Here is a 26,957-nt window from a genome sequence, read left to right on the forward strand (position 1 = left end):
AATTTGGTTCTCATCTTTTCCAGACATTTGAGACATCCTGGTGCTTATTTTAAATATGCTTTCAGCTTTACAAAATGTGACCAAGTGTTAGCGTGTGCGGTCTGTCCTGTGTTGTGATGTGACCAAGTGTTAGCGTGTGCGGTCTGTCCTGTGTTGTGATGTGACCAAGTGTTAGCGTGTGCGGTCTGTCCTGTGTTGTGATGTGACCAAGTGTTAGCGTGTGCAGTCTGTCCTGTGTTGTGATGACAGAACGCCACTGCTGTATCCTCCCTAAAACAATGTCATGCAGTGACGTCACCGCCTGCCTCTCTGTTCACACGGTAGCCAAATCATCGTAGAAAAATCAGGAGTCAGAGCTTCCGTCCAGAAAGTGATGAAGACCAAGGATGCACATGAAACGTGAGCGGGGCTCCAGAAAATTTAAATGGTTTTTTATACACTTTTGTTTTCTGTCTGTTTCTTGAAAACTGACTCCTAGGTGTTTGAAAATCTGTCAGATACCTTGCCGGGAAGCTCGTAAACTCATTCCACTCCGAGAAAGTAATTTCTCCAAATTTCTCAAGCACATTTATGTGAGTGCTGAGAGGGAGCCAGGGCTCCATTCCACATTTAAATCCACAACAGTCCAGCTCCTACCCTGGCTACAGAGCAGAGGAAGAAGGAGTAACTCCATTTGTGCAGCAATGTATAGAAATAAATGCGTTGAAATCCCAGCGAAAGCGTCTGCTGTGCTTGACAAAATGGCTGAATTCCATAAGATAGCCAAGACTGCATTCTCCTCACGTTCATCTTCACAGTCCTGAGTTCCCAGGTCAGTGTGGAAACACGCTTCATTCATTTAGAATGAAGTACACACCTCAGTAGCCATCAGCTTGGTGATTGCAAGGCATTTTGTTTGAAATAACATGACTACCCCTGTTGTAAATGCAGAGCTCATTGGACTTGGTTCAGGGAGGTTGGAGCCTGGTGACCCCTATTTGTTATTTTCCTCAATATATGAAAAATGAATTTGTATTGTAAAGTACGTGGCTTTGATGAGTAGTCTGGACCTTTCCTTGTGTCTTTTCCCAAGGCTTTCACCCTCATTTTGTTTCTGGCTTCAAGTGTGCTTTTAAATTTATTCCTTACAAAAAGTCAGTCTGTATATTGAAAATTATTCATGTTTTCTATGGATCTTCTTCATTTCCACCTGTGCTGGATTTTCCAAGAGTGGACACAGTCAGATGGTTTTGTTCCTCTTAAGAAAGCCCTGACAGGCCCATGACACTGGCTACTGCTGTAGCTGTACATTTCTATACATAATTGATGACCTGGGACCCAGCAGACGGCACCAGCACATAGCAGTGTAGATTACCATATGGGTGGTGAAGGGGGGGGCTCGGTCTTTGAATTTTCTATTTCTGAATAGACATAGCCCCTTGCTCACAACAATTCCAGAAGGACTAAGTTTACCGTGGCTACAAATATTACTTAGGGAGCAAAGCGCCCCGCACTGGACGGCTTGCCCAGGCTTTCCGTGCTAACTCTATTAGCCTGTCTTAACACTCCTCAGCTTTTGAGTTCACTGACATTTTGGTAATAGCACCCACATGTACATGTGCTCACACAGACACACACATACGTGGGTACACACACCTGTCTTGTGGCAAGAAAAGTTAAATTCCAGACAGCGCCCTTTGAATCATCCCCTAATCTAATTGCCCCTTTTAATTTAATTATAAAAGGTGAGAATGCTACACAGCAGGACTGGTTGTCTTCTCATGAGTGTTGTGCTTGAGAGCCCTGTCATGGCTTTTGTGTGTCCTCCTTGCTCGGCCCACTCCAGCCATTTCCTGGCACTGTAGCCTCTGCCTTCCTTGGCCATCCAGACCCCTTCAGTCTCAGGTTAGCCGTCATCCCTTTCAGAATCCTCATCCATCTCAGGCTTCCATCGTCCCCAGTAGCCAGCCTTCCCATTTTTTGTGCCATGGCTTTTTTGCAAGTTGGCTCAAGGTAGAAACTAAAGGCCCTTTGCCATGATTTTCCAAATCCTTTGTCATGTGCCCACCATAACATCAGTGGTCTGTAATTATCATTGAATAAAACTACAAAAATCACATAAAATTGAATTTTAAACATAAAAATAAATGAATTTTTTCAGGTAAACAGTAGATTGTTAGGATTTATAGCTGTCCTAGACTTTGACTTTGCTGTGCAGTGTGTATTCTGGATATTAGCAGAGAACCTGTCTGGTCTGCACGGAGCCCTGAGTGTGAGGTGACAGACTCATGTGATCCCCGCATTTGGGAGGTGTAGACAAAACCGTAAGTTCAGGTCATCATCGACTTCATAACAAGAAATAAACATAACTGAAAATTGTAATTCAAATATAAAGGGAGCCCCTTAGCAATTATTAAACTTCTTGCTTTATTTTGATTTAATTCCCTTTTCAAAATACAATTTCACAGAACAAAGAGTTTCTGTCTTGTTCTGAACATTTACCATGATAATTTGATGTAGCCAGAAAGAGGTTTTGTTTTGCCCACATCCCTTGAATCGCCCTTTACTTTGAGGAAGCAGAACACACAGCTAGTAAACCCCTTCACAAAAATGACTGTTTAGAATGGCTCTTAAACACTGTTTAACTTCAGAACATGCTCCACCATTTAAGCACTAAAAACAGCTTTCTTATTCAGCCTTCAGTTTGCAAATTGCTCTTAGAGTTTGTAAATTAGTCATTGATTTCTAGGAGCAAGAATTCTGAATTCCAGCCATATCAAACGATGGCTAAGTCCATATTGTTTATAATCCATCAGAGAATGAGCCACAGTATAGAGCTCTGCAGGCTTCAGATTTAATCCTGACTTCAGAGATCATTGCTTGCCCATGAGCAAGTTAGCTGCCATCTGTGCAGTGGCTTCTTTGTCCTCGTTAATGGGGACATTAACCACACCATGGCTTGGTTCAGAACACGTCACACTTACAGAATGTGTAGTGACTGGCCAGTATGTTTAGCAGACACTGCCTGCCGATAGAAACTTAGTCGAGGAGGCTGGGATCAGCTGGACCAGCTGTTGAGTGTGAGCATGACCTGTGTTCAGATCCTCAGCACTCACATGGTGGCATGCATCTGTGACCCCCGTGCTGGGAGCTGCAGATACAACATGATCCCTAGGGCTTGTTGGCCCCAGGGCTTGCTGAATCTGTGAGAGTCCTGATTTCAAAATCTAAAGTGGGGGCTGGAGGTGGCTCAGAGTTTAGGAGCCCTTGGTCTTGGAGAGGACCAGGGTTAGATTTCCAGCACCTACATGGTGATTCACAGCTGTCTGTGTCTCCAGTCCCAGGAGATCCAGTGCCCTCTTCTGGCTTGTGGGCACAGTGCACATACATGCAGGGGAAACACTCACATATGTAAATTTTTAAAAAATGTAAAAAAAAAAAAAAAAGAATAAGAATAAGAGAGAAGGTGGAGAGTGGTAATGTAAGTAATCTGACATTGACCTATGACCTCTACACACATATGCACACACACACACACACACACACACACACACAGAGAGAGAGAGAGAGAGAGAGAGAGAGAGAGAGAGAGAGAGAGAGAGAGAGAGAGAGAGAGAGAGAGGAGATGCGTGCACACATACACGCACACATATGGGTATACAGAAAACAACCCTTGATTGAGATATTGTTCTACCTGAGGCATATTTCTAAAAACAGAGAATATAAGATAGAGCAAAATAAGCTTGGTCCCTCATAAAACTTTCAGCCCAGACAAAAGCGATCTGATGTAGTTTCTGTTGGTTTTGTTGATCTGTTGTGTAGGAGATCAAACCCAGGGCACTGTGTGTAGGCAAATCACCGAGTGGCATTCCCAGCACATGGGATAGGCGCATGAATAAACAGAAGGTTGTAACTATGCTGCGTGCTACTAGGTAGCGTGTCTGTGTATTCGATAGGAATAGATACTGGCAGGGAGGCTCCCTCACTGACCACAGGAAGCAGGTGAGAGGGAGCACAGCTCAGTCAAAAAAAATGGATGGAAGACCCACAGCTGGCGTTTGGAAAGAGACAGAGAGACTGGGAGAAGTAGAGTAAGACGGGCCAGTTGAAGCAGGCCATGCAGATGTGGTGGCACTCTTTAATGAAGGATGGCATTTCGATCCATATGGAGGCTGCTTGGAAGCTCTTGGAGTTTGAGCAACAAGAGAAAGCGGAGGAAATGGTCTGTTTTGAGATACAACATTGAACCCCAGCCCAATGTCAACATGCACCATCAACCACCCTAGATTCCCTCTGTTCTCTCTTCTGCCTGGATTGCCCCACCTGTGCCTGCAACAAACCCAGAGTACCTGACCTGTGTCACTGCTGTGTACCCATAGTGATGCCCCATTCTCCAAGCTCCTAACAGCATCTCATTCTGAAAGCAGGTTCATGTCAACACTTAGAAGAAATCATACCAAGATGCGAGCAGCTTCCGTCATCAACAGTGTCTTCAAACTGTTAGCTGAGGCCAGAGAGAGCTTTGCTTATATGGGTGTTCTCTTGCTGCACTTATCCTATTTAAAATGAAAACTTAGAAAGCATTAATTTAAAAAATAGTGCCAAACTCCATGTTTCCAAACAAAACCAAAAACTGGTAAGGAGTGTCGTCATTGTACATTTGGCAGATCTGCTCCTCTTGGGCTTGGCGCCAGACCGCTAGAATCTGCCCTTTCTGTAGAAAATCTGCTGCAATCTCACACACATCACATCGCTTCTGGAAAACTGTGTGCATTATAATATGAGACAGCGAATGGGGAAAAGCAAGTAAAGTGATTGCTACTGTTATCTTGAAGATAGTTTTTAACCCTCTGACCTTCAGAGGTCTGAGGGGACCCTTTGGTTCCCAGACCACTCTGAGAATTGTTGTTTCAGAGAAGATACTGATTAAGCCCAAAAACTCTTCTTGGAAAGAGAAGGCAGGCTGTGGAGGAAGTGAAGGGAAAAGAGACCATAAGACGCTAGTCTGTTTCCACCTTCCTCTTTCCATGCGCACCCGAATCCATCAGATGCTCTCAAAATTCTTGATGTTTCCTAATGTTTACAGAGACACCTATGTTTAGACAACATGATGCTTGAAATTCCCTTATCTTTTTGCCTTGGGTGCTCAGGTGAACTGAATCCACGCGTGGCTTGCTGCTGCTCAGTCAGCTTCCTGTGCCACAACCTAGCTATCCTGTACATCGTTTATTTTTCAAGACCTGACCTGTGAGAGTTGTCCCCTCTGTGTTCTCTGAAAGTTCAGGAATGACACGACTTTCTATTACTTTCCTAGGCGGCACAGAAGGGCTTTCTGAAGGCAGCTGAAGCTGTCCTAGGTGTTGACAGACTTGAAAAACAACATTCCTGAACACAAACTTTGTTAACTATGTTAAAAATTCACTTTCATTGCCTTTAATCATACATACCGTGCACCTGTAACGTTAAGCTCCATCTCATGAGGATAAATTTTATGCTTTTAAAATTTACAGTAGTCAGACACTCCTGTCTGTTCTATAAGTATTTTAGTTTGGGGATTTTTGAGCCATAACTCATCTTAGACAATCCATACTTTTGAACTCTAGATTTTGCCTTCCGTGGCATCAGTAGCCTTTGCTCTTTAAGGAGGGACAGACATGCATAATAAAACTTTGTCAACAGATGTCAGGCGGCTTGCACTCCTTCATTTGACCTAAATTATCTGTGAGATTCCTCACTCACAGGTAAATGGTTGGGGAGGGGAAGGGCCTGTTGGATTCAGTGAGCAGGCATGGATGAGCTGCCTGCAGGCCACATGAAGAAGACAGCTAGTGCTCTCATAGAAGTGTGTGTATGTGGGGGGGGGTGTTCTCCGAATTTGAGCATAGGTAGCGCCCAGGTCTCTCTTCTTCCCACCACTGCCTAATTCCTATGCTCACCTTGATGAACCCGCAGCTACATCCAGACTAGCAGCTTAGCAACAAGCAGCCCAGAATTAGTGTGCACTGTGACCTGAGAATCTATCTTAGAGAAAAATCCTTTGGTAAAAATACATAATTATTGTTTCACTTTAGTCTTAAATGAAAATGCTTTTAGTCTTAAATAAGCGGTATCTTTAAAGTAAATAAAAGTAATGGTTGATTAAGGAATATGCTTCAAAAATGCATTTGTTATATGAGAAAAAAATGTTAAGGACCTTAGATTAGAACAAGGGATTTGAAGTGAGGGTGTGTCTTCCTGGAAGGCTTCTGTGGAGCTTGCGTCAACGCTGTGCTGTTCCTATTATGAGAGTGGCATTGGACTGTACACACATAATATTTCATCTGCATTTAAATGCACATAATCAACCATAATAATTTGTCTAGCACACATTTTCCAGTGTTCCTTTGCCCTGCAAGGTCCCACAGCGCCACCTAGTGCCATGTGTTTTCCTTTGCATAATATTTATAAATTTAAAAGTCCATTTAAAATCAAATATGACATGAAAGCAAATGTGTGTTTTAAGCAGTATTACAAATGCAATGATACAAGGGTCTTACTTTTGCAAATGGAAATTTCAGATGAAAAATAAATGATGGTTGTACAGTAAATCTGTTATAAAAGTTCCTGACTTTAAAAAAATGGTCAGTATTCCAGTTAGTATTTCCACAGGAAACCCTTGTTAGGAGATTGTCGCGCTGTGCGTGAACTGATGAAGTTACTGGTGGCTTCTCTGTCCAGTGAAAACACTTTTTCCTTTTACTGTTTGCCACTCTAATCAGTCAAAGGTCATATTTCCTGGCTGCTTCTGAAGCTTGTGATTCTTACTTCAAATATCAAACCAATCAACACCATATACCATAGAACTTATCAATTTCAAGCAAAATTGTATAACTAATTTTTATGGTAGAATCAAGAGGAGTCAGAGATGGATTAAAATAACTTTGTGTTAAAAAAAAACAGTAAAATAAGTTAAATAAAAGAATGCAATGTGCTCATACTGTCTTTGGGGAAGAGCACCCGGCGTTCATGGGAGCAAGCAGAGGCGAGGCTGTGTGCAGTCGAGTGAGCGCTGTGACGGCCGAAGCCGTGTCCTCAGCCCCTGCAGCACTCGCGGATGGTGCTGGACACTGCCGTGCTCTGTGTCCCTCTTTGTCTCTCACTTCGGTGGTTACTAGAAAATCCTATTTTTCATCCTTTTAGCTTTCTGCACAGCTAAGCTTTTCCTGCTGGGATTCCTGCAGTAATTTGCTTGCACAAGGGCAGTATTAAATCCCGAAAAAATTCAGTTTTCCTTGTAGTTGTCATCCATATTGAAAGCACTGGTTTTAGGAGCTAGGTAACCATGCACCTTGTACGCTTATCATTTTAGAAGATGTATTATATGTTGCAGGTGTGTGTGTGTGTGTGTGTTTGTGTGTGTGTGTGTGTGCGCGCGCGCGCGCGCGCGCGCGCGCGCGCGCGCGCGCGCACTTTACTACAGGGCACATAAACTCTGAGAATGCAGAGGATTTTGTCAATCTGTATTCTTAACTTCCAGAATGGTGTCTGCTACATTGTAAGCATTCAGTAAGAAAGTGTTGAATGAGGGGCTGAGAGTAGATGTCTCAGAGGGCTTACCCTGCAAGTGTGAGGGTCAGAACTGAGATATCCAGAACCCACATAAGACCTAGGCAGGCATGGTGGATACCTCTAATCCCAGCACTTGGGAGACAGAGACAGGGGATTCCAGGACATGCTGGCTACCTGGAGTAGCCAAAATCTATGAGCTTTGGGCCAGCCCCGGGCCTGGTCCAGTCAACTAGGTGGAAAGCAATTCAGTAAGACACCCAGTATCATCTTCAGGCCTCCATGTGCACACATGCATGTGTTCATCCATACACATATACCCACACATGTGTGAACATACATGCATACCCACATGCGTGTCAACACATACCAAATATACATATACTTTTTATTTAAAAAAAAAAGGCAAAGTGCTAAATGAAGGACCAAATGAAAACATGTGACATTGTGTCCAGCTGCTGGATAGAACACAACATAGTGAGTGTGTAGTGGAATTTTACTCAGGCTGCCTATGTAACCCTACATGCAGTTATGTCTATGCCTGCTGTCATTAATAATACGAGCACTATAAGAATTAATTCAGATTTTATAATATCAAAACCAGTCACACCTGTCAAATGTTTGAGCCTGCTGACTTTTCTTTTTTTATTCTTATTGAAAACATATATATTCACTTGAGAGTCCTCTATAAGTCAGGCACACCAATTCAGTCAAAATGGGTCGTTCGAACAGTGTTCTATTTTCATCTTATGTTGCAGTTACTGACATCTCTGCTATGTGAACTGTGGTTACAAGTCTTGCAGCTATGCTCACATTGATCATCATGCTAATTGTTCATTAGATGTGTTCAGCTTCTAATTAGGGAAATCCTATAAGTGATATTCTATAGCTGCCAGTAGAGAGAAGTTTCTTTAACGGACCGTTTTGTTGTACTTCAAATGTCTCCTGCTTCTTACAGATTTGATGTATGTGTATTTGGAGTTGGTAGTTTGGGGGAATTTCTTTCTTTCTTCCCTCCTTCCTTCCTTCCTTCCTTCCTTCCTTCCTTCCTTCCTTCCTTTTTTCCTTCCTTCCTTTTTTCCTTCCTTCCTTCCTTCCTTCCTTCCTTTTCCTTCCTTCTTTCCTTCTTTTTTTCCTTCCTTCCTTCCTTCCTTCCTTTTCTTCTCTTCCTTCCTTCCTTCCTTTTTTCTTCCTTTCTTTTTTCCTTCCTTCCTTCCTTCCTTCCTTCCTTTTTTCCTTCCTTCCTTCCTTCCTTCCTTCCTTCCTTCCTTCCTTCCTTCTTTTCTTTTCATTTCTTTTCTTTCTTCTAAACTGTCAAAGTGTGTAGAAGTTGCCCTCTACTGGGGAACTAGAAAAATTATGTTGACTCAGGTTTTTCATTTTCCTTAAGATTTAGTTAAATGTGTTTTTTTTTTTAATTTTTCTGATGTTCACTTCTTACTCTTTGGTACTTTTAAGATCCAAAGATATGGAAATATTTATCAGAATACATTTAAGAATAAAAACCTAACCAGTTGTGATAACATCAGTCCTTGGTAGGCAGAAGCTGAAAGATTGCTAAATGTGAGCCCAACCTCAGCAGTGTGAAAAGACCCTGCCTCAGAATACAACCAAACAGTAACAAAAACCAAATACCTGGTGAGCAGACTCAGGGTCAGGCTAGCCTTGCAAGCCAGGTACCCTGAATGTACTCTCTGGAGCCACGTCCAAAGCTAGGCATAGTGGGGCATACCTATAATCCCAGCACTCCTAAGCCAAAATAGAAGGCAAAGATAGAAGTTCTACCTATCTAGACAGAACTAGAACTTCTAGAAGTTCTCTGGGCAGCTACCATGAAGAGACCCTGCCTCAGGCACCATAAGAGAGACCCAACTCCAGAAAGCTGTCCTATGACCTACACATGCAAACATGTGTACACACACACACACACACACACACACACAATCAATAAATATATGGTGTGATTATAAATACAGCTATTTCTGCTCCAAATTGTTTTTCATTATTTACAAAACTTGCTATTTAATTAAGACCCAGAAGTAACTAAATTGGGATAAGTCTTAACTGAAGCATTAAGGGGAATTTGCTGTAAATAATTTTGCAAAATGAGTCAGTATTGTTTTTTTTTTTTTACCACTACTGCTTTCTACTTTCTTGGCTCTGAAGACTCGAACTTAGGTCATCAGGCTTGTAGGATGCTTTCCAGCTCTAACAGGAACAGGAATCCTACAGTTCAGCACTGTGCACCAAGAACTCCGCGGTCATCTTAGTAGTTATTAGAGGTCACTGTCTGCTGGCCCAGTCCCAACTTTCCCTCCTGTCTCCAGTTCTTGTGGCTTTGCCTAGCAGTACCCCAGAGACCTATGTGTAAGTTACGTCCACTCCAGGATTGTTTTCCTTTCCCACCTACTGATACTCAGTTTTAAATCATGTGTTACTAAAGTAGAAACTAATTCCTAACTGACACTGATGGTGGAAGGTGGCTAGGGAAGTAGACTTTGAAAAAACAACCTGACACAGGAATCCTACCCCTCTTTGCCTTGTGGTGGGGAAGAAAGACCAGGGACCACTGATGCTCACAGGAGGAGAGGCCGGGGACCACTGATGCTCACAGGAGGAAAGGCCGGGGACCACTGATGCTCACAGGAGGAGAGGCCGGGGACCACTGATGCTCACAGGAGGTACAGATATCTTTAGGAGTGTTAGTTAATTCATCTTCTCTGGTCTGGAGCCTCTGTGAGAGACAACATTGAGAGCTAGTTTTCTATGCTTGGGGGGGGGGTCTGACTAAGAAATATTATGAAAACTGTAACAAATCAGACTACTGATGCATGAGACACGGCAGATGGGATGCAGCTGTTCTACTCATCTTGTCTGGCTCATACTCGGTGTTGACCAGTGCATTAGTACCCGCAGCAGAGAGTGCTATCCTTTAGAAACATGCAGAAGGGGTGGCACCTTGCCACACCCATTCATTTCACATGAATGGAGGTCTGCTTTCTGTCTGTATGTTTAGATTAAAACTGTGGAATAAATCTGAACTGTAGTTTTGATTAAACTGTTATTTGCAATGCCTTATTCTAGAAAGCGTCCCCCCCCCCCCAGCACCTAGAGGCCTGAATTAAAATCCTCAAGGCCCAGATTCTTCATTTCATTGTCTGTGTTTCTTTCCTCGTTGGCCCTCGTTCTGCCCCTAGCCTCCACCTTGCATGTACCTGCCTTTTGTGAACTTTGTAGACATGTTCCTCCCTTGCCGTATTAGCATTGGGCTGGTTTTGTCTTGTTTTGTGGAGTTGTTTGTTGTTTATTTGTTTGTTTGAGAAAAGGTATCTGTGTGTAGCCCTTACTGTCCTGGAGCTCACTCTGTAGATCAGATTGACCTCAAACTCACAGATATCTATCTGCCTGTTTCTCCCTCGTGAGCGCTAGGATTAAAGGCATGTACCACACCTGCCCAGCTGTTTTTGTTTTGTTTTGTTTTGTTTTTTGTTATTGTTGTTTTAAGCAGGGAGACAGAAGAGAGCACCTATTGTAAGGTTATTCTCTTCAACAGTCCCTGTTTCTGGTTTGTTGTAATGCCCCACATACCTTTTCTTTTTGCTTGTGTGCCTATAGCCAGTAACACTTCAGGCAGTGACCTTTGAGCCTTCTGGATGTGGACTGCTCTCCAGCTGCTTACCTGAGCACATGTGGGCATGGGCTGTGGTACCCTTGCTGGTTCTCGTGCTTTCTTCCACTACACTGCAGCTTGGAATGCTGAGATCACCGTCCTTGGGTCTCAGTTTCAGAGGGTGTAAAAGGAGGTATTGATCATTTCTGACGTCCTCCATTTCCCTAAGTCCTCAGAGAACTCTTAATCAGGATGTAGACAAACACATAATGGTAGCAATCATGGGTTCCCATCCCACCCCACCCCACCCTTCCCTCTTAAATTTCTGTATAATTCTCCTGTCTACTTCTGTTTTCTTGTCTGTAAAATGAAAATCGTAACAACATTTGGTCATAAGTGTGTTTAAGGACTACATGAATTATGTGTATACAAAAAGCATAAAAAGGCTTAGCATACATAGTCAGCAAGCATTTGTTATGTGTCCACTGACTCGCTATTACCAATGTAAAAGTGTTAAAGCACGTAAGATAGTGTCTTCTCATAAGGTGTCTGCCTGCATACCACCATGTCCTGACATGATAATATTGGACTAGATCTCTGAAACTGTAAGCCATCCCAGTTAAATGTCTTCCTTTATAAGAGTTGCTGTAGTCATGGTGTCTCTTCACAGCAATAAGAACCCTAACTAAGACACCCCCAAAGCAGTGAATCTAAAGTAAAAGCTCCACACATTCCTATGGATATGTTCCAGTTAGGTGAGCTTTGGCCAACCATCGGGCTGTGTGGACTGAGCCTCCTGACATTAGGTAGATGTGCTTCTTGTGCATAGTGTTTTCTAGACTAATAATGGACAGAGTGTTCTCATTGTCCCAGGAAAGCCATACTACAGACCCTTGATTGCAGCTGTGTGCCCACAGAGGAGGCCTGTGGACCAAATGATCCTTTGCCACTAAGATTTTGCCTTAGCCCCAGAAGCCTGTGTCTTCATAGTGTCATCCCAGAAACTAACCCTTCACTCTATTTCCTTCTGATGTCTCTAGGCCTGTTGCATATAGATAAGGAATTTTAAGATACTTCTTCAGGTTTCCTTGTTGTGTTTTAAATCTGTAAACAAGCAGAAGATTTACATGGAATTTCCTTGGAAAACACAGAAAATCTTGCTTGGGCATTAATTATCACTCTTAATCTGCATAGAAAAGACCAAGTTAGCAACTAACTATTAAATACGGGATGGTGAGTTTCCATAGCCAGAGAGTAAGATTAATTATTTACTTTAAAAGCAAAAAGAAAGTCAAACTTGGGTGGCGTATATCTGTAATTCCCACACTTAGGGGGTGGACACAGGAAGATCAGGTATTCAAGGCCAGCCTTCATTACATAGCAAGTTTGATCACGTATCAAAAAAAAAAAAAAAAAAAAAAAGACAAAAAGACAAACAAATCTGCCAAAAGAGAAATCATGTATTTTGACACTGTTTGTCATCGCTGACATCTGCTGTGTCCGTGATAGTAACATATATGTTTTTCCTTTTGGTGTTTGTTCTTTATCTGCTTTGCAACTCTGAACATTAGGGCCCTAAATTCAGTTTGTCCAGTTCAACATTTTTATCCCTCCTCCCCACCGGTCCTTTTCACCATTGCCTTCAGCAAAGAGGGCCATCTTTGGATCAGAAATACTGAAGTCAGTGTTGGCAAAGGAAGTTGTCAAGATAAGAGCAGGCTCTTTCTGCTGGCTCAGACAGATGACCTTAGCAACTCCTGAGAAAACTGCCAATTGTGACTGCTCACAAGTCCTGCAGACAGTAGAAAGTGGGCAGGAACTATCTACTCCTGGATTTGTGTAGACGTCACTGTGCACACCGAAAAAGGAAGAACGTGGATCATATGCACTGCTAGCAAGTCGTTTGATGTCCATCTGGAGCAAGATTAAAACTCAGTTAATCATGTAACAGCCGATAAGGAGTTACAGAAGAATGTGCCGTGATACTCCAGGGGTCGGCGCGGCTGCACTGAGAGCCAAGTTATTAGAGAGACTAGCCTGTTGCCCTTCTTTTTTGTGTGTGAAATACAGTTGTTAATTCAGAGCAACACTAAGGCAAAGAGATCCGCCAGTCATCGCCCGCAGGGTACCTGTTACCATTCCTGTTTACTTACCTGTTGTCGTCCCTGGCTGTTGTCCAGGTACGACAGCCAAGTGGAGCGAGTCCAGCAGCGCAGCGTCAGTTAATTATCCGCCCAACACTCTTCTGCTTAGGTTCTAAATCCACTCACATTCGTAACCTCACCTGCAGACTGCCCAGAGACACGTCCAAAATGAAGATTATGAAATAGTTGGTCTGGGCAATAGTCCGCTGCTGCCAGTTCTGAGAACACATTCCAACCTATCAAGGGCCTAGATGTCAAAAGGACACCTAGTGGATTTGTCCGTTTTAAAAAGGAAAGAGGAAATTGTGAGTTGGACACCAGTTCCATTGGTCAGAATCTTACTTTATTTCAAGGATAGTGTCCAAAATCATTGTTGTCTTCGAGGAACTTTTTTTTTGATCATTGCGAAGTGATTATCTGGTTGTCCTTACCTGTCTGAGGTTATTAGCCATATGATTATGTTTGAAGAAAGTGATAGCGAGCTTGGTAAACTTGTGTGTTTAATTGACCCAGTGTTGACTAAGTTCCTGGCACTTCCTCTGGTGGAAGACAGCTCTGTCTTGTGTTTTAGTATATTTATGGAGCACAGACGCAGTCCTCTCCCATGTTCATGGCCTTTTCAAGCCTGTTTGACTTGAATCTTCCCAAGGAGAAAGGACTGGCCTGCCTCTCCCCATTACAAAAGATGCTTATTCCCTATTTGAGACAGTATTCTTTCCTAGAATCCATCCCATGGCCCATGTGGGCGTCATCCTGAGCGTCTGCATCTCCTGCTGGACATGGGAGCACGGGGAAGGACACAAATGCCTGCTTCAGTGGTGTGCTGACTGACAAATGCCCTGGCCTCTGACTCCGGAGTCTTGGCTCTTAAGAGAGTTGGCCAAACTCTGTCCTTCCGCCTCCTCCTTTGCTCCCTTCTTCCCTTCACCACCCCAGTCCCTTCCTGTTTAATTGTCTCACCAGTCTTCCAGTGCAGGGCTTAAGCCTACATTCTGTATTCTTTACCTGTGCCTCTCCTCTGCTGCAGGGCCCTACCGACTGTGTGCTGGGGATGCAATCAGTTGTGTCCGCTGTCCTGCCCTAGCAGTCAGCTTCAGGCCCGTGTAGCCACCTGCTGCGTCTCCAGCGCAGGGCCTCATGGACTCCTCACACTTTTCTTGCCCAAGGAAAATGAGATTATTTAACTCCAAAGCCACTTTAGCTGAGTACTTGGCTCTGTGGTGCCCTGTTTGGTCAAGCATCACCTAGCACAGAAAACTAAGAAATTATCTACTTTCCTCACTGTCCCTGTCCTTGCACTCAGCGAACTGATTCGTCCATCCGTCTTCGGGGGCCTCCTCCATCATTTGTCTTCTCTTTGTCTCCTTCTCAAAACCCCATCCCCTTAGCGCACATCAACTTCCGCCTAGAGTGTGACAGGTTTCCTCCGCTTCAGTCCCCTTGCTTTACTCTCTTGTAACCTGCCACCACGCTGTCACCACGCCATCCCCACAGATTCCTGTCCCACACTCATGGCTGCCCAGGCTCTTCTTGTGGTGTTCCATCACTGATACGGAGACCAGACTCCATGATGGATTAATTAGTAGACCAGTCTGTGTCTTTGGGTTTTCAAGTTCATTCTTCTCAACTGCATAGCCCGCTGTGCTCCTCAGTTTGAGTTTCTGCAGGCTCTTCTCTGTTCCCTTCTGACCCCACCTGAGCCCTTTCAGCACTCTCTGAGGTTTTTGTTTTGTGTGTTATCCCGTTATTATAGGTGCGTGTCCTGGTCTCTGAGCACTCGTGTGATCCCGTTATTATAGGTGCGTGTCCTGGTCTCTGAGCACCCGGAAGCCATGGCTGTGTTTGTGTCATTGTTGCTGGGTTACAGCCTCACTCAGCTAGTATGTCGTTCTTGGGCCGTGTGATAACCATTGTCATTGTAATTTCATGAAGGGGTTTGTTGGGTTGGGGGGGACAGAATCTCATTTAGCCCCAGCTGGCCTCACTAGTGTTGTGATTACAGACACACAGAGCTCATGCACTTTGCCGTCGATGTTTGTGTTATCATATATTGTTGACTGTGTATCCTGCCGATTTTGTTTAGATTTAGGTATCTTCAGAACTGCCCATACCACCCTTTTATAACCTAATGCTTTGAATTTGTTCACGAGAATCACCTACTGTCTTGCCATAACCTTGTTCCTGAAGGATGAACTTTCCCTAGCGTTTTAACATACCTTTTGTATGTTAGCCTCAAGGCAAAAGGTACAGAGCTGGAGGAATCATTGTTGTTAACTTTTTAAAGTTAATTTTTGCACAGACCTATGAATAAAGGAAGGGTATTGCTAATGTTTAATTTTCAAAAAGTTGACAGCATGACTTCCTTACATATGTGGAGCAAATAGACCGGACATTCGCTCTCAAGGATAATGAGGCATCAGCACATTATATGGCTTCTAAGGTGACAGTAGACATTTATATATAGGCCACCCGAAAAACATGTTAAATACATTTACATTACAGACAGAACTGGTTAGTTTTTAATTATAGGGCAATAAAACAATAAACTTTAGGGCCATTTTCCCCTACTACAAAACAAATCATTTGTATAAATTAACACGTGTTTCATAGTTATAATGATTTCAGCCACATAAGATTGATACTTCTGGGTTCTGGGGTCCATGTATGTGCAGACAAGCCCTCAGGCAGAAGCGCCTAATGGCCCACTGGGATGTTAAAGGGCCCTGCGTGATTGCATCATCCGTGTATGACTCAGCTAAGTCCTTGTGCACATGCATGAGCCCCATCATCTGTGTATGACATAGCCATGTCAACACCCTGTGTGTTTTCACTAGGCAGCTTTTAAAACCTGGACATGCCATCTTCCTCTCTTTGCACACTGACTTCCCCAGGCCTGTACACGCCCCCTCTAATAAATCCCTAAGCAGGTTTGTTGCGTGTTCAGTGTTTCCTTCTCACTCGTGCCAGGTATAATTTCAATAGTCAGGTCACTACATTATTTTAAGTAGGAATCAAAGAAAGAAAGGTCTGTCTGCCCTGGTAGCTGTGGAATCCTTAGGTTGTCCATTGTCTGCCCTGGTAGCTGTGGAATCCTTGGGTTGTTCAGTGTCCACCGAGGTAGCCGTGGAAACCTTGGATTGTCCAATGTCTACCCAGATAACTGTAGAATCCTTAGGTTGGCCAGTGTCTGCCCAGGTAACTGTAGAATCCTTAGGTTGGCCAGTGTCTGCCCAGGTAACTGTAGAATCCTTGGGTTGGCCAGTGTCTGTCCAGGTAACTGTGAATCCTTGGGTTGGCCAGTGTCTGCCCAGGTAACTGTGAATCCTTGGGTTGGCCAGTGTCTGCCCAGGTAACTATAGACTCCATAGGTTGGTCAGTGAGCTCCAGCTTCCCACTGCAAGGACAGATGCTCCCTTTCTGTCTCATTTCTACAAATCAGGACATTTCTATTACACATCCATCTCTGAATGCATCTTGGTAAAGGTACATTTAGAAGACAGTTCAAAACAGTCCTAGGATGAAGAGTAGTAGGATCCAAGGACTTTGCGACTATTGGGGGACTTAGTGCTAACAGCAGCATTACTACCAAACTATCACCAGAGGAAAGAGCTAAAGAGGCCAGGAGTCTCATTATACCATGCATGAGTCAGTTAAAAGGCCCCCGGCATGGAGGAAAGGTGGGCTTTCCCCAGAATTGCTGCAAAGGATGACAGACAGCCATGTTGATGGTTTGGGGTTTGGCATAGTGGTGCACACCTTTAATTCCAGAACTCAGGAGGCAGAGGCAGGTGGATCTCTGTGAGTTTGAGGCCAGCCTGGATTACAGAATGAGTTCTGGAACAGCTAGGGCTGTTATATCAAGAAATCCTGTCTTGAAAAACTAAAAAAGGAATAAAAAAGGGAAGTGTTTCTCTCATGTTGGACCTTTAGTCAGGGCCATTGATTGGTAAGAGCAAGTGCTGTCTGGGATTGGAGGTTCCTTGGCCAAGACACAGCCACTCCCCTCACATTTCTTGTAAGGACTAGACCAAGTGGTCCCAAAATCTTTTGCAAAGCTGACTTCCTGTCATTCTGTGTAGTCAAGTTATACAGTAGGGGACTAGGAAGTGACCTCAGACATCAGTAACTGTAAGATCACTGTAGCTGTTACAGTAAAACCTCTTCATAAGTTTTTCTGTTAAAATAGGAGGAGTTCACTTCAGTTTTGCTTTTTATGAATGAGTCCCATTGCTGAGAGAGGCATGTTGCAATTCTCTTGCTTTTCCCAGGTTTCCTTGTTCATTGGCGAGTGGCAGGATGACAGCATCAGACTTGACACCCTCTTCTCTTTCCACTGTGGTCATTAGCATATGTTGACTCAGTGACTCACATCACCTGTGTAAATGGCTGTTCGGGAAGTCTTCCAGAAGACAGTGAAAGCCATCACTCCCATAGCTTGAGTTCTCTAGGTGTTGCAGCAGCAGGCTTTACATGACAACAGCTGTAAGAGACGGTGGCTTTACCTTGACCCTTCAGACGGGTCTTCTGTTGGAAGTGCTTTGGCTTTCCACAGTAGAGGAGTTACGTTGGAAAGAGAAAGGAGAAAAAAATAAAGTGAGACTTTTGTAAACCCATGTTTATTTGACTTTCTAGCTTTTAGTATTCGTTGCTATCATATTTTGAGTGCACACACTCCCCACTGTTACCACTGATATTTGCCGAACCTGCGCTTTAAAGGGCTGCATTAGCCACACCACACAGTGGCTCACTTTATAGTTCAGTTCATGTCATCAAAAGGCACACTGAGTTTAAGTTTCTCTCTGATTTAACCCTTAAAATAGAACTCCAAAGAAATGGCTTAATATTTACTATAAAGACTTTTAATTTAATATATTTATGATTGTGTGTGAGAGAGAGAGAGATGGGGAGGGGGACTTGCCACAGGTGAACTCTAGGAAGTCGGGACAACTTCCTTGGAGTCAGTGTTTCCTTCTACCTTTATATGCGCCGTCATGCACCACGAGACCTGGGTCATCAAACAGCCAACACCTTACCCTGAGCCCTCTTTCGGGCCCCTGAAGACTGTATGGTCATCAATCGAAAGTCTGGGTTCTAAAGTTAGGGAGTCGAGTGTCCTCCACGCTTTCCTGGCCGTGTCCGAGTTCCAGCCCTTACCTTGTATGTGAGGATAATTATAGCGCAGAGCTCATAGGGTGGTCGTGAGGCTTTCATACAATAGTAGACATAAAGTCCTTAGCACAATATCTGACATGAGTACTTACTAAATACGGGCTGTTATACATTTAGTAATAAATTAGATGACTTCACCCAAACTTAATAGTGCTCATATCACAGCCGATGGCATTGGAGATGACTCAGTTCCTAATAAAACTGAAAAAGAGGGTTCAGCCTTGCCTGATAATCCAGTCGTAGTTAATGAAGTCGAACCACACTTATTAAAAAATAATGAGGAATATTTAAACTTGAATTACAAAGTGCATCCTATCCAGCAAATTTTTAATATCTCAGGACTAAATGTTGTTCGTTCTTGGTAGAAGCAGAGAAGTTATTGTATAGGTTACTGCATGTTTGAAATATCTGCCCGGAGAACCCTGCAGATAACTGTGCTCTGCCTTCCGGAATGAGGTCATCTCTGAGAGGCCCTCAGCAACTGCTCCACGTGGGTGGAGTTCCGCAGAAAGGGATGTGCTGGTGGTGAGATCTGCTTTCAGATGACCAGAGAGTTTAGAATTGGGTGATGCTGGCTCATGCCGAGCTTCCGCCATCTTTGCTATGCGACCTTGATTTGGGTTGCTTAGCTTTTCAGAACCTTCTTTCCCTGTGTGGAGAGGAGAGAAACAGGGGAGCTTCATAGGGGAGGGTCAGTTTGAAAACACGCACGAATGTGCTACAAACAAAATAGCGTTGTAGGACTCATATTCTTACTGCTCCTGTTGGCATCTGGTTATTGTCAAGAAAACTGAAATGGCCATCAGGAAGAGTAGTGTGATGTGTGATAACCAGGACGCTGTCAACTCTAGTACAAGACACACGTCACCAAAGTGACATGCTCAACCTTTCTCTTATGTAAAAATTTCTTATCCCATCACAGATGCCGTGCGTGTTTCTCAACAGTGCTGCTAAGCTGGTAACAAAACAATCAACATAACGCCAGCTTCTGCTGTGTTCTGTTGGCGCTGAGGTGAAATAATGGACAAAGATTAAAAACTAGTTAGGTTCAAATCCGCATTCCATGTGCTAAACTATTAACTCATTATACCTGGGTAGCTTGCTGTTGCACATAGGGCAGCAGGCCTCAGAGGCCTTGGTGAACTGGTCTCTGTGTGCTCTGTTCACATGCTTCTGTGCTTCTCTGCTCAGCTTCTCATCCTGTAGAATACCTTCCCGGCCTGGGCTAGCCCTTTTCCCTTCCAGATCACTTCCCGTTAATTCTCCAACCTCAGTATCTCTTCTACCATAAAATCCCCCAAAGGTAAACAGTCACCCTCTCCTTCACTCTATGTCTCTCACATCAGAATATTTAGCTTTACAGCTCACTTTGTACTGAACTTGTCCCTAGACCAGCATGCCCAACTAGGCTACTAGCTATTGAAGTATAGGAGCCATGTTGGATTCACCCTTCACCGGCCATGAAGGAGCAGAGCAGGTGTGTAAGGGATGTTTGATAAACGTTTCTAAATATTGTCATGCAGCTGAGTGGCTCACTTTTACATTACTTTGTAAAGCTTGGAACTCCATCCAAATTCTAAATATATTCCAAATCACTAAAATGACGTAGCCTTTCAGGCCTGTGAGATAGCTTAGTAGGTAAGGCACTGCTGCCAAAGCTTTTTGGCCTGAATTTGAGCTCCAGGACCTACATGGTGGAAGAAGAGAATGGGCTTCTATAAGTTGTCCTCTGACCTTCACACATGCCTTGTAGTAGATGTGTGCACGTGCACACACAAAATAAATGTAAGAATAAAGTATAGTAGTCTTTATTCTGTTTTATTATCAGCAGCAGCAGCAGCAGCAGCAGAGCCTTGTGCCTGCAAGACTAAGCATTCTACCTTTGCAGTTCACCCTCAGCCTGGGGCAGTAGCCTTTCTAAGTTAAAATTATTTGGGCTTGGCACATCTATCCCTCCAAAATGTGCTAGTGAGACCTGCTTCATAGAAAACCATGGGATTCACAAGCCACAATATGTGCTGTAATGCAGAGATTAAAAGTATGACCCTTAGATTAAACTGTTCTGCTCCCTTTTGACACTTGTTTAAATTTGCATAATAAACAATTATATTCCATTAGCCAATAGTAAACTAGTCTATATAAGGATATTCACATGAGTATAATAGTAAACTAGTCTATATAAGGATATTCACATGAGTATAATAGTAAACTAGTCTATATAAGGATATTCACATGAGTATAATATTAAAAAGTCATTGCCGTTATTGTTCACATAGTGTACGTCCTTATGCCATATTCACAACTGTGGAGTAAGAGCAAAGACCAAAGACAGAAGGGACTGTTTATGGGTGAAAATGACAGCCCTTGGTCTCTCGGTCCCCCTTTCTTTCTCACATGCATACACACATTCAGACTCTGAAATTTCAAAGTCTTATACAGTGCATTATTAAAAATATGAAGTTCTTTTCCTTATGTAAATCCCAATGAAGCTGAGAAATAGAGGAATAACTCAGACACATCGTCCGCTCTCTCAAGTGATGCCTGTCGTGTTGATTCCCAACTCAAAAGCATACCTTTAAAGCAAGCTAAATGCTTGTATCCTCCCTCACTGACAAGAGCCTCAAACTGTTCCCTGTCATGGAAGAAAACAAATCTTTTGCTCATTTCTGCCTGGGGGAGGCAGAGGGACGGAGGTGGTCCTGTGTGGCTGGATTAGATGAAAGACTTCCCTTCCACCATGGAGACAGAGTCTAATCAACTGAAATGAGTTTTGAGATCGCAGCTCATTTCCTAGGGGAGATCAGTTCACATTACGAAATCACGACACCTCATTCATCACAGCCGACATGGTCTTTGCTCAGGAGAGGACCCCAACGGGGACTGAACCACCTGTCTTCTCTCAAAAAGGGACACTTTACCCAAACTAGAGCAGAAGGCCTCGAATGAGAAGATTTGCCAGCCTTCAGGTTCCACCCATGTGGGACGTTTGAAACAGGAAAGGGGATTTAGATCTGAACAGAGGACAGGTGAATTTAAGGAGAATTGGGTGGTCGTAACTTTAATGTTGTCTAATATAAATAACCATTAAGGCGAAATTAATTGATGGTGGGAGAGCCGTCTTTCTCTTCTCAGTTTGTTAAACAGCAGTGAAATGACCAGCGCTCCCACCAAAATGGCGGGAGAAGTTGCTTTCTAGGCCAACAAATGACCGCTCTGGCTTTCTAGGCCAACAAATGACCGCTCTGTCTTTCTAGGCCAACACATGACCATTCTCTCATTTCTTTCAGGGCATTGTTGTAACACCACTGCTACTGCTTCTATTCGTGAGTATTTTGATAATGCCTTCCATATCTTTTATTGATGTATTTTATTAACTACCATCTCCTGGACTACAGATGTGACTGGTAGTTGATGGCGTTCCTAGCATGTATAAGGCCTTTCCTGTATTTACATCCTAGCACCATGAGGGAAAAAAAGATCACACACACACACACACACACACACACACACACACACACACAAGCCTTCTTCAGATCTGCAAGGTCAACCTTCAGGAGAACACTGAAAACTGGATTCTTCTGTATAACTTGGCGACCCATTTGAGCCCCCTCCCAGCAGAGCCCAGAGTATTAACCCTGAGACTCAGAAAATCCCACAGCCTTGCACTGCAAGGACAGCATCTGGTCCTAGTAATTAGGCCTCCTGCTCCTGGATAAATCATTAATTATCATAAACCAGTGACCTATGGCCTGAATTACACATGTACTGCTTGTCATTTTTTTTCTTGTAAAGCTAAGTGATTAATAGTGACCCAGTGTTGGTTGGTTTTTGAGAAAAAGAACCTCGAGCTAGGAGACCTAAAGGCAGCTGAGACCCCAAAGCTGGTGTTTGCTACAACTCTCTCCCTAACCCTGGGAATACTACCACGATGGTCCCATTTGTAAAATGGAAAGCAGAAACTCCTAATGCAGCCCGCCTCTTAAGGACAACAAAACAAGCCATAAGGGGAAAGGTCAAAACTACAAGTAGATACAGGCCACTGAGTAACTCAGCAAAAGTCTGAAAACAAGAAATGCTAATTAACTGTCTTATTTCCTTTGGCACTAAGCATATGAGAAATTAGATGAAAGATTATAATAGAAATTAATGTTATCTCATGCTGGGCAAAGCATATGTAATCATAAATGATACCTAAAATATTTTATGAACTGTGCAGTTTTTCCACACACATCTTCCAAATATAAATCACTCCACTTATCATGGAAATGTAGTGGGGACGCGTGTCTGGGAATGAAATGAAGCTGTTTGACTAGCACTATTTGTCAGTGAATTAAAACTATGGGGAAAATTTATTTAATTATAGCATAATTACCCAAGTTGAAATTCAATTAGAGTAATAGAGTGAGGGACTTCATTCCTTACCAGCTGTGTAGGAAGGAGAAAAGGCTAGATATACTATCAAACAGTTGGATTCTGCATCTTTCATGAAAGCCATTACCTTCAAAGTAATAAGCCACAGCCTTACCTTGCCTTCTGAAATGCCGGCTCCACTCTGCCAAGGTCAGAAGAGTCGAGTCAAATCACTTCCCTCAGCAGGACGAACCTCATGCATTTGGGCTCCTGCAATTCAGAATTGGCAAGAGTCAAATTATTTGCATTGTTGCGTGCCTACCAGCACATTAGATGTGAGGAACTGAAATTATCCATTAGTGTTTTTGACCAAGATCTGGCATCCCAAGGAGAACTTACCTGAGCCCTCTGCAGGTACAAAATGCAGGCTAGTCTGAGGTCCCGGGGCAGGTGTAGCACCCAGCACCTAACCTGTGCACAATAATAGGCTGAATAGCCTAGGTCTTGTACCTTACCAAATGTGGAGCCCTTATTCCTGTAACAGTCAAGAAGAGCTGGCGGCGAGTGGGCGTGTCAATGGTAAAGTGCTTGCTAGGCAAGCCTGAGGACCCGAGTGTGAGCCCCAGAACCCATGTAAGAAGCAGGAGATGAAGACACACACTTGTAATCTCAGTGCCAGGAAGGCACATCCCAAGCCTCACTGGCCGACCAACCTGGCCAAACCAGGGAGCTTCAGGACAATAGCAAGATCCTGTTAAGATAGAGCACAACCAGGAAAGAGTCTAAGGTTGACCTTTGGCCTCCATAGTGTGCATCCACACACGTGCACAGAGTGTGGGGTAGAGTTTCAGCCACAATTAGGTGGTTGAGACCTGGAATGAGTGGTGCCCTATTTTGATTAAAAACCCAAAGGAGAACCAGCCCCACCTTCCTTTCTGTCTGCATGTCATAATAAGACATTGTGTCACTGATGAGTGGTTTTTTTATTGTTTTTATTGAGCTATATATTTTTCTCTGCTTTCCTCTCTTCCTCCCCACTTCCCTTCAGCCCTCTCCCATGATCCCCACACTCCCAAGCTCCCAATTTACTCAGGAGATCCTGTCTTTTTCTACTTCCCATGTAAACTAGATGCTGATGAGTGTTTTAACATCACATTATTTCAAGCTTTCTTCCACTCGGAACCGTGGGCTTGTTGAACTTTAGTTGGTTTGACGTTTCCGCGGGGCGCAGCCAGAAGCCCGTGCTTCCCTTGGGAGCAGCGAGCTCTCCCTGTGGTTCTTCTCACACCAGCAGCTCCCCCTGCGTCCCGTGGCTTCTCACTCATGTCCGTGGTGTACATTCCTTTTGTCTGTTTGGCTGCCATACACTTTGTAATGAGAATTTATAAAACATTTGGATTCCAAATTTACTGAGCTGAACAAATACTTGAGAGACTTAAAATACAAACCCATTCCAGAAAAGCTATATATTCTTCTTCTCCACCTCTATTAGGGGCTGGGTTGCTGCTCTCAGGAAGATTTGTTGAAGTCCTCACCTTCAACACACCCAGAAGTGACCTTCTTTGAAAGCTGGCATTGCAAAAATAATTAGCTCAGATAAGGTCTTACAGGGGAAGAGGGTGGAGCCCTGAATCCAATGTGGCTAGTGTCCTCAGAAAACATAGAGACAGAGACACACAGGATGAACCCCGTGTGACAGTGGAGGCCGAGATCAGAGTGCAGCAACTGCCAGCCAAAGGAACACCAGGGACTGCTGGGGGCCTTTGGGATCTAGAAGACACGACAGAAGATGTGCCTCGACAAGTTTCTGAGGAAACACGCTGCACTTGATTTCAGAGCCACAGCTATGAGGTAGCATTTCTCTTGGTTCAAGCTGCCTAGCTTGTGGACTGTTAAAGAATCCAACAAACTAATAGGAGCCCTGGAAATCATTTAGCATATTTAAAGGTGGAAGGACTTGGTATTTTTCTAGTGAGATCTCAGCCCCTGTGTTACTGCCTCTCGGAATACTCCCTTTACTGTCTTGCTCCTCCACATTACTTCCCAAGTCTTCTGCATAATTGTCTACTTCCTTTGGAAGCTGTACCATATATCCACTCTGTCTGCTCTCTCTCCTTGTCACAGCTTTAGAACCCCAAGTTTTCCAACATTATCTGACCAATAGCTCCCTACATGCACAGTAAGTATATGCCCAACTCCAAAATTCTTCAAACTCCCTGAAATGACTAGTTTCCTGACCTGGTCATTTTTACAGTGCCCTGGCTGTGTCCACCCTGCATTCCTCCTTCACTCTCACATCTCGCCCCGTCCCTTAGCCCCATGCCCTCTGGTTATAATTCCTTTATTGCAGACCACATTGGCAATCTTGTTCATCCCCCCTACTGCTCCATATTTGCCACAATTCACCAGTCCTATTGGCAGCCAGCTCTGCACCTCTTTGCCCATGTACCCAAACGTGCTGGAGCATCTTCAGTGTCTTAAGTGCTCCTGCATGAGTTCATGACGATGACTGTCAGTGGCCCCGGCAGTTCTGGTCTGCCCTGCTGCTTTCCCTCTGACTCTGGAGAATCGGTTCACATTTTCTTCTTAGTGTCTCTAATGTTATCTCTAATGTCTCTCCTCCTATCAGCTAATGCAGAAAGGAAGTTAGATGAGAGGAGAAACAGAAATTTACACCCCACCTGCACCCGTCACCTTAGTCCTTGTATTTCTGCTGGGCTTGTGGGTGGACAGTCTTTGCTCCCACCCGAGTCCAGTCCTCCTCTTGTCTGCTTAAGGTCATAGTTCATGTGCATTTTCTCTTTTCTTCTATATTAACAAATTTTCTCTTATGTAATCATTTCTCTTAATGTATTATATATGTATTATATTATATATATCTTAAATTTTAAACTTCACCTTGTCTCACTTGCACTCCATCTTATATTTACATAATAAATGTATTTAAATCTGCTCACCGCCTATTCAGTAATGCAAATTGATCCTTATGTGCCCAGAATTGCCTTCTGCCCTGGATTGAGCAGCAAGCAGAGCAGAGGTCTCCTTACCACCACGGTGGTTATGTCGTACTGGAAAGTAACAGTGCAGTGTGTGTGATGTGGTGAGCGCTACAGAGCAAAGAAGACAACTGACCAAGAAATGCAGGGTAGCGAGTAGGAGGAGCTTGCTGCTGTCGGCAGTCAGTAAGTTCACACTCACTGAGAAAGTAGTATTTGAACAAAAGATAAAGAATCGAGTGTTCCTATGTCACCAGTAGAGTCAAAACCAATTATGTAAAACCAAAGACTTGGAGATTTAATTTGAAAGAAACAGGAAATAACTGAATGAATTTTGATAAAGGGAATGGCATCTTCTGGTATTTTTTTTTTCCTTTCTTTCTAGACAGGGTCTGACTTTGTAGTTTAGGCTAACTTTGAACTCTTGATCCTCCTGCCACAGTCCCCTGAGTGTTAGGATTATAGATGGGCACCACCACCATTAGCCTGATGATTCTGGACACTATGCCGAGAATGTCTAGGTTATAAGAGGATGATGGTGGGGATAGGATGACCATTATAAAGCAAAACAGATTATTAGTTTACTAAGACCAAAGTAGTTGTAAGTCTGGAGGAAGGTAGTTGAAACACAGAACTTGATCAAGTACAGCTGAAAGGCATGAAAAGGTCAGGGGTCAGGGGTAACTCCATCCCGAGCCTCTGCAGTGTTGGGATTACAGTTGACAGTATAAGGAAGAATGTGGAACTGGGCATTTTTAAGGCACTCACAGAGTCCATGGTGCACATTGAGACTGACTTGCCTTCAAGACATCCAGACAAAGATATAGATAAACAATTGTACAAATCTGTAATTCAGGGTCAGTCATCATCCTCTCTGTTTATATTGGTCCAATCCAAATCAAAATTTCCATTGGGAAGAACTCAGCATCAAGGACAATTTCAGGTTTAACTAGGGGGAAAAGTGAGGATGGAGGCAAAACATATTACCAAGCTATATCAAGCTGTATAATATTGTAATGTTTTTAAGATTTATTTTTTTTATTATGTACACAGTGTTCAGTCTCCATGTATGCCTGCAGGCCAGAAGAGGGCACCAGATCTCATTATAGATGGTTGTGAGCCACCATGTGGTTGCTGGGAATTGAACTTAGGACTTCAGGAAGA

General features: G+C 43.5%; 1 protein-coding gene across 10 annotated transcripts in view; it reads left to right on the forward strand.

Moving 5' to 3' along the window:
- Slc10a7 (solute carrier family 10 member 7) overlaps positions 1–26,957 on the forward strand; it is a 214,165-nt gene that overhangs the window by 129,867 nt on the left and 57,341 nt on the right. For 9 of the 10 annotated variants that reach the window (XM_038312442.2, XM_038312438.2, XM_038312439.2 and 6 more), the window contains one exon: positions 21,735–21,770. The exons of the other annotated variant lie outside the window; for it this stretch is intronic. In XM_038312442.2, coding sequence (XP_038168370.1) covers positions 21,735–21,770 — 36 coding nt within the window. The remainder of the gene's footprint in view (positions 1–21,734; positions 21,771–26,957) is intronic. 10 annotated transcript variants of the gene reach the window in all.

This window comes from Arvicola amphibius, chromosome 15 (assembly GCF_903992535.2).
Source record: "Arvicola amphibius chromosome 15, mArvAmp1.2, whole genome shotgun sequence".
NCBI lineage: Eukaryota > Metazoa > Chordata > Mammalia > Rodentia > Cricetidae > Arvicola > Arvicola amphibius.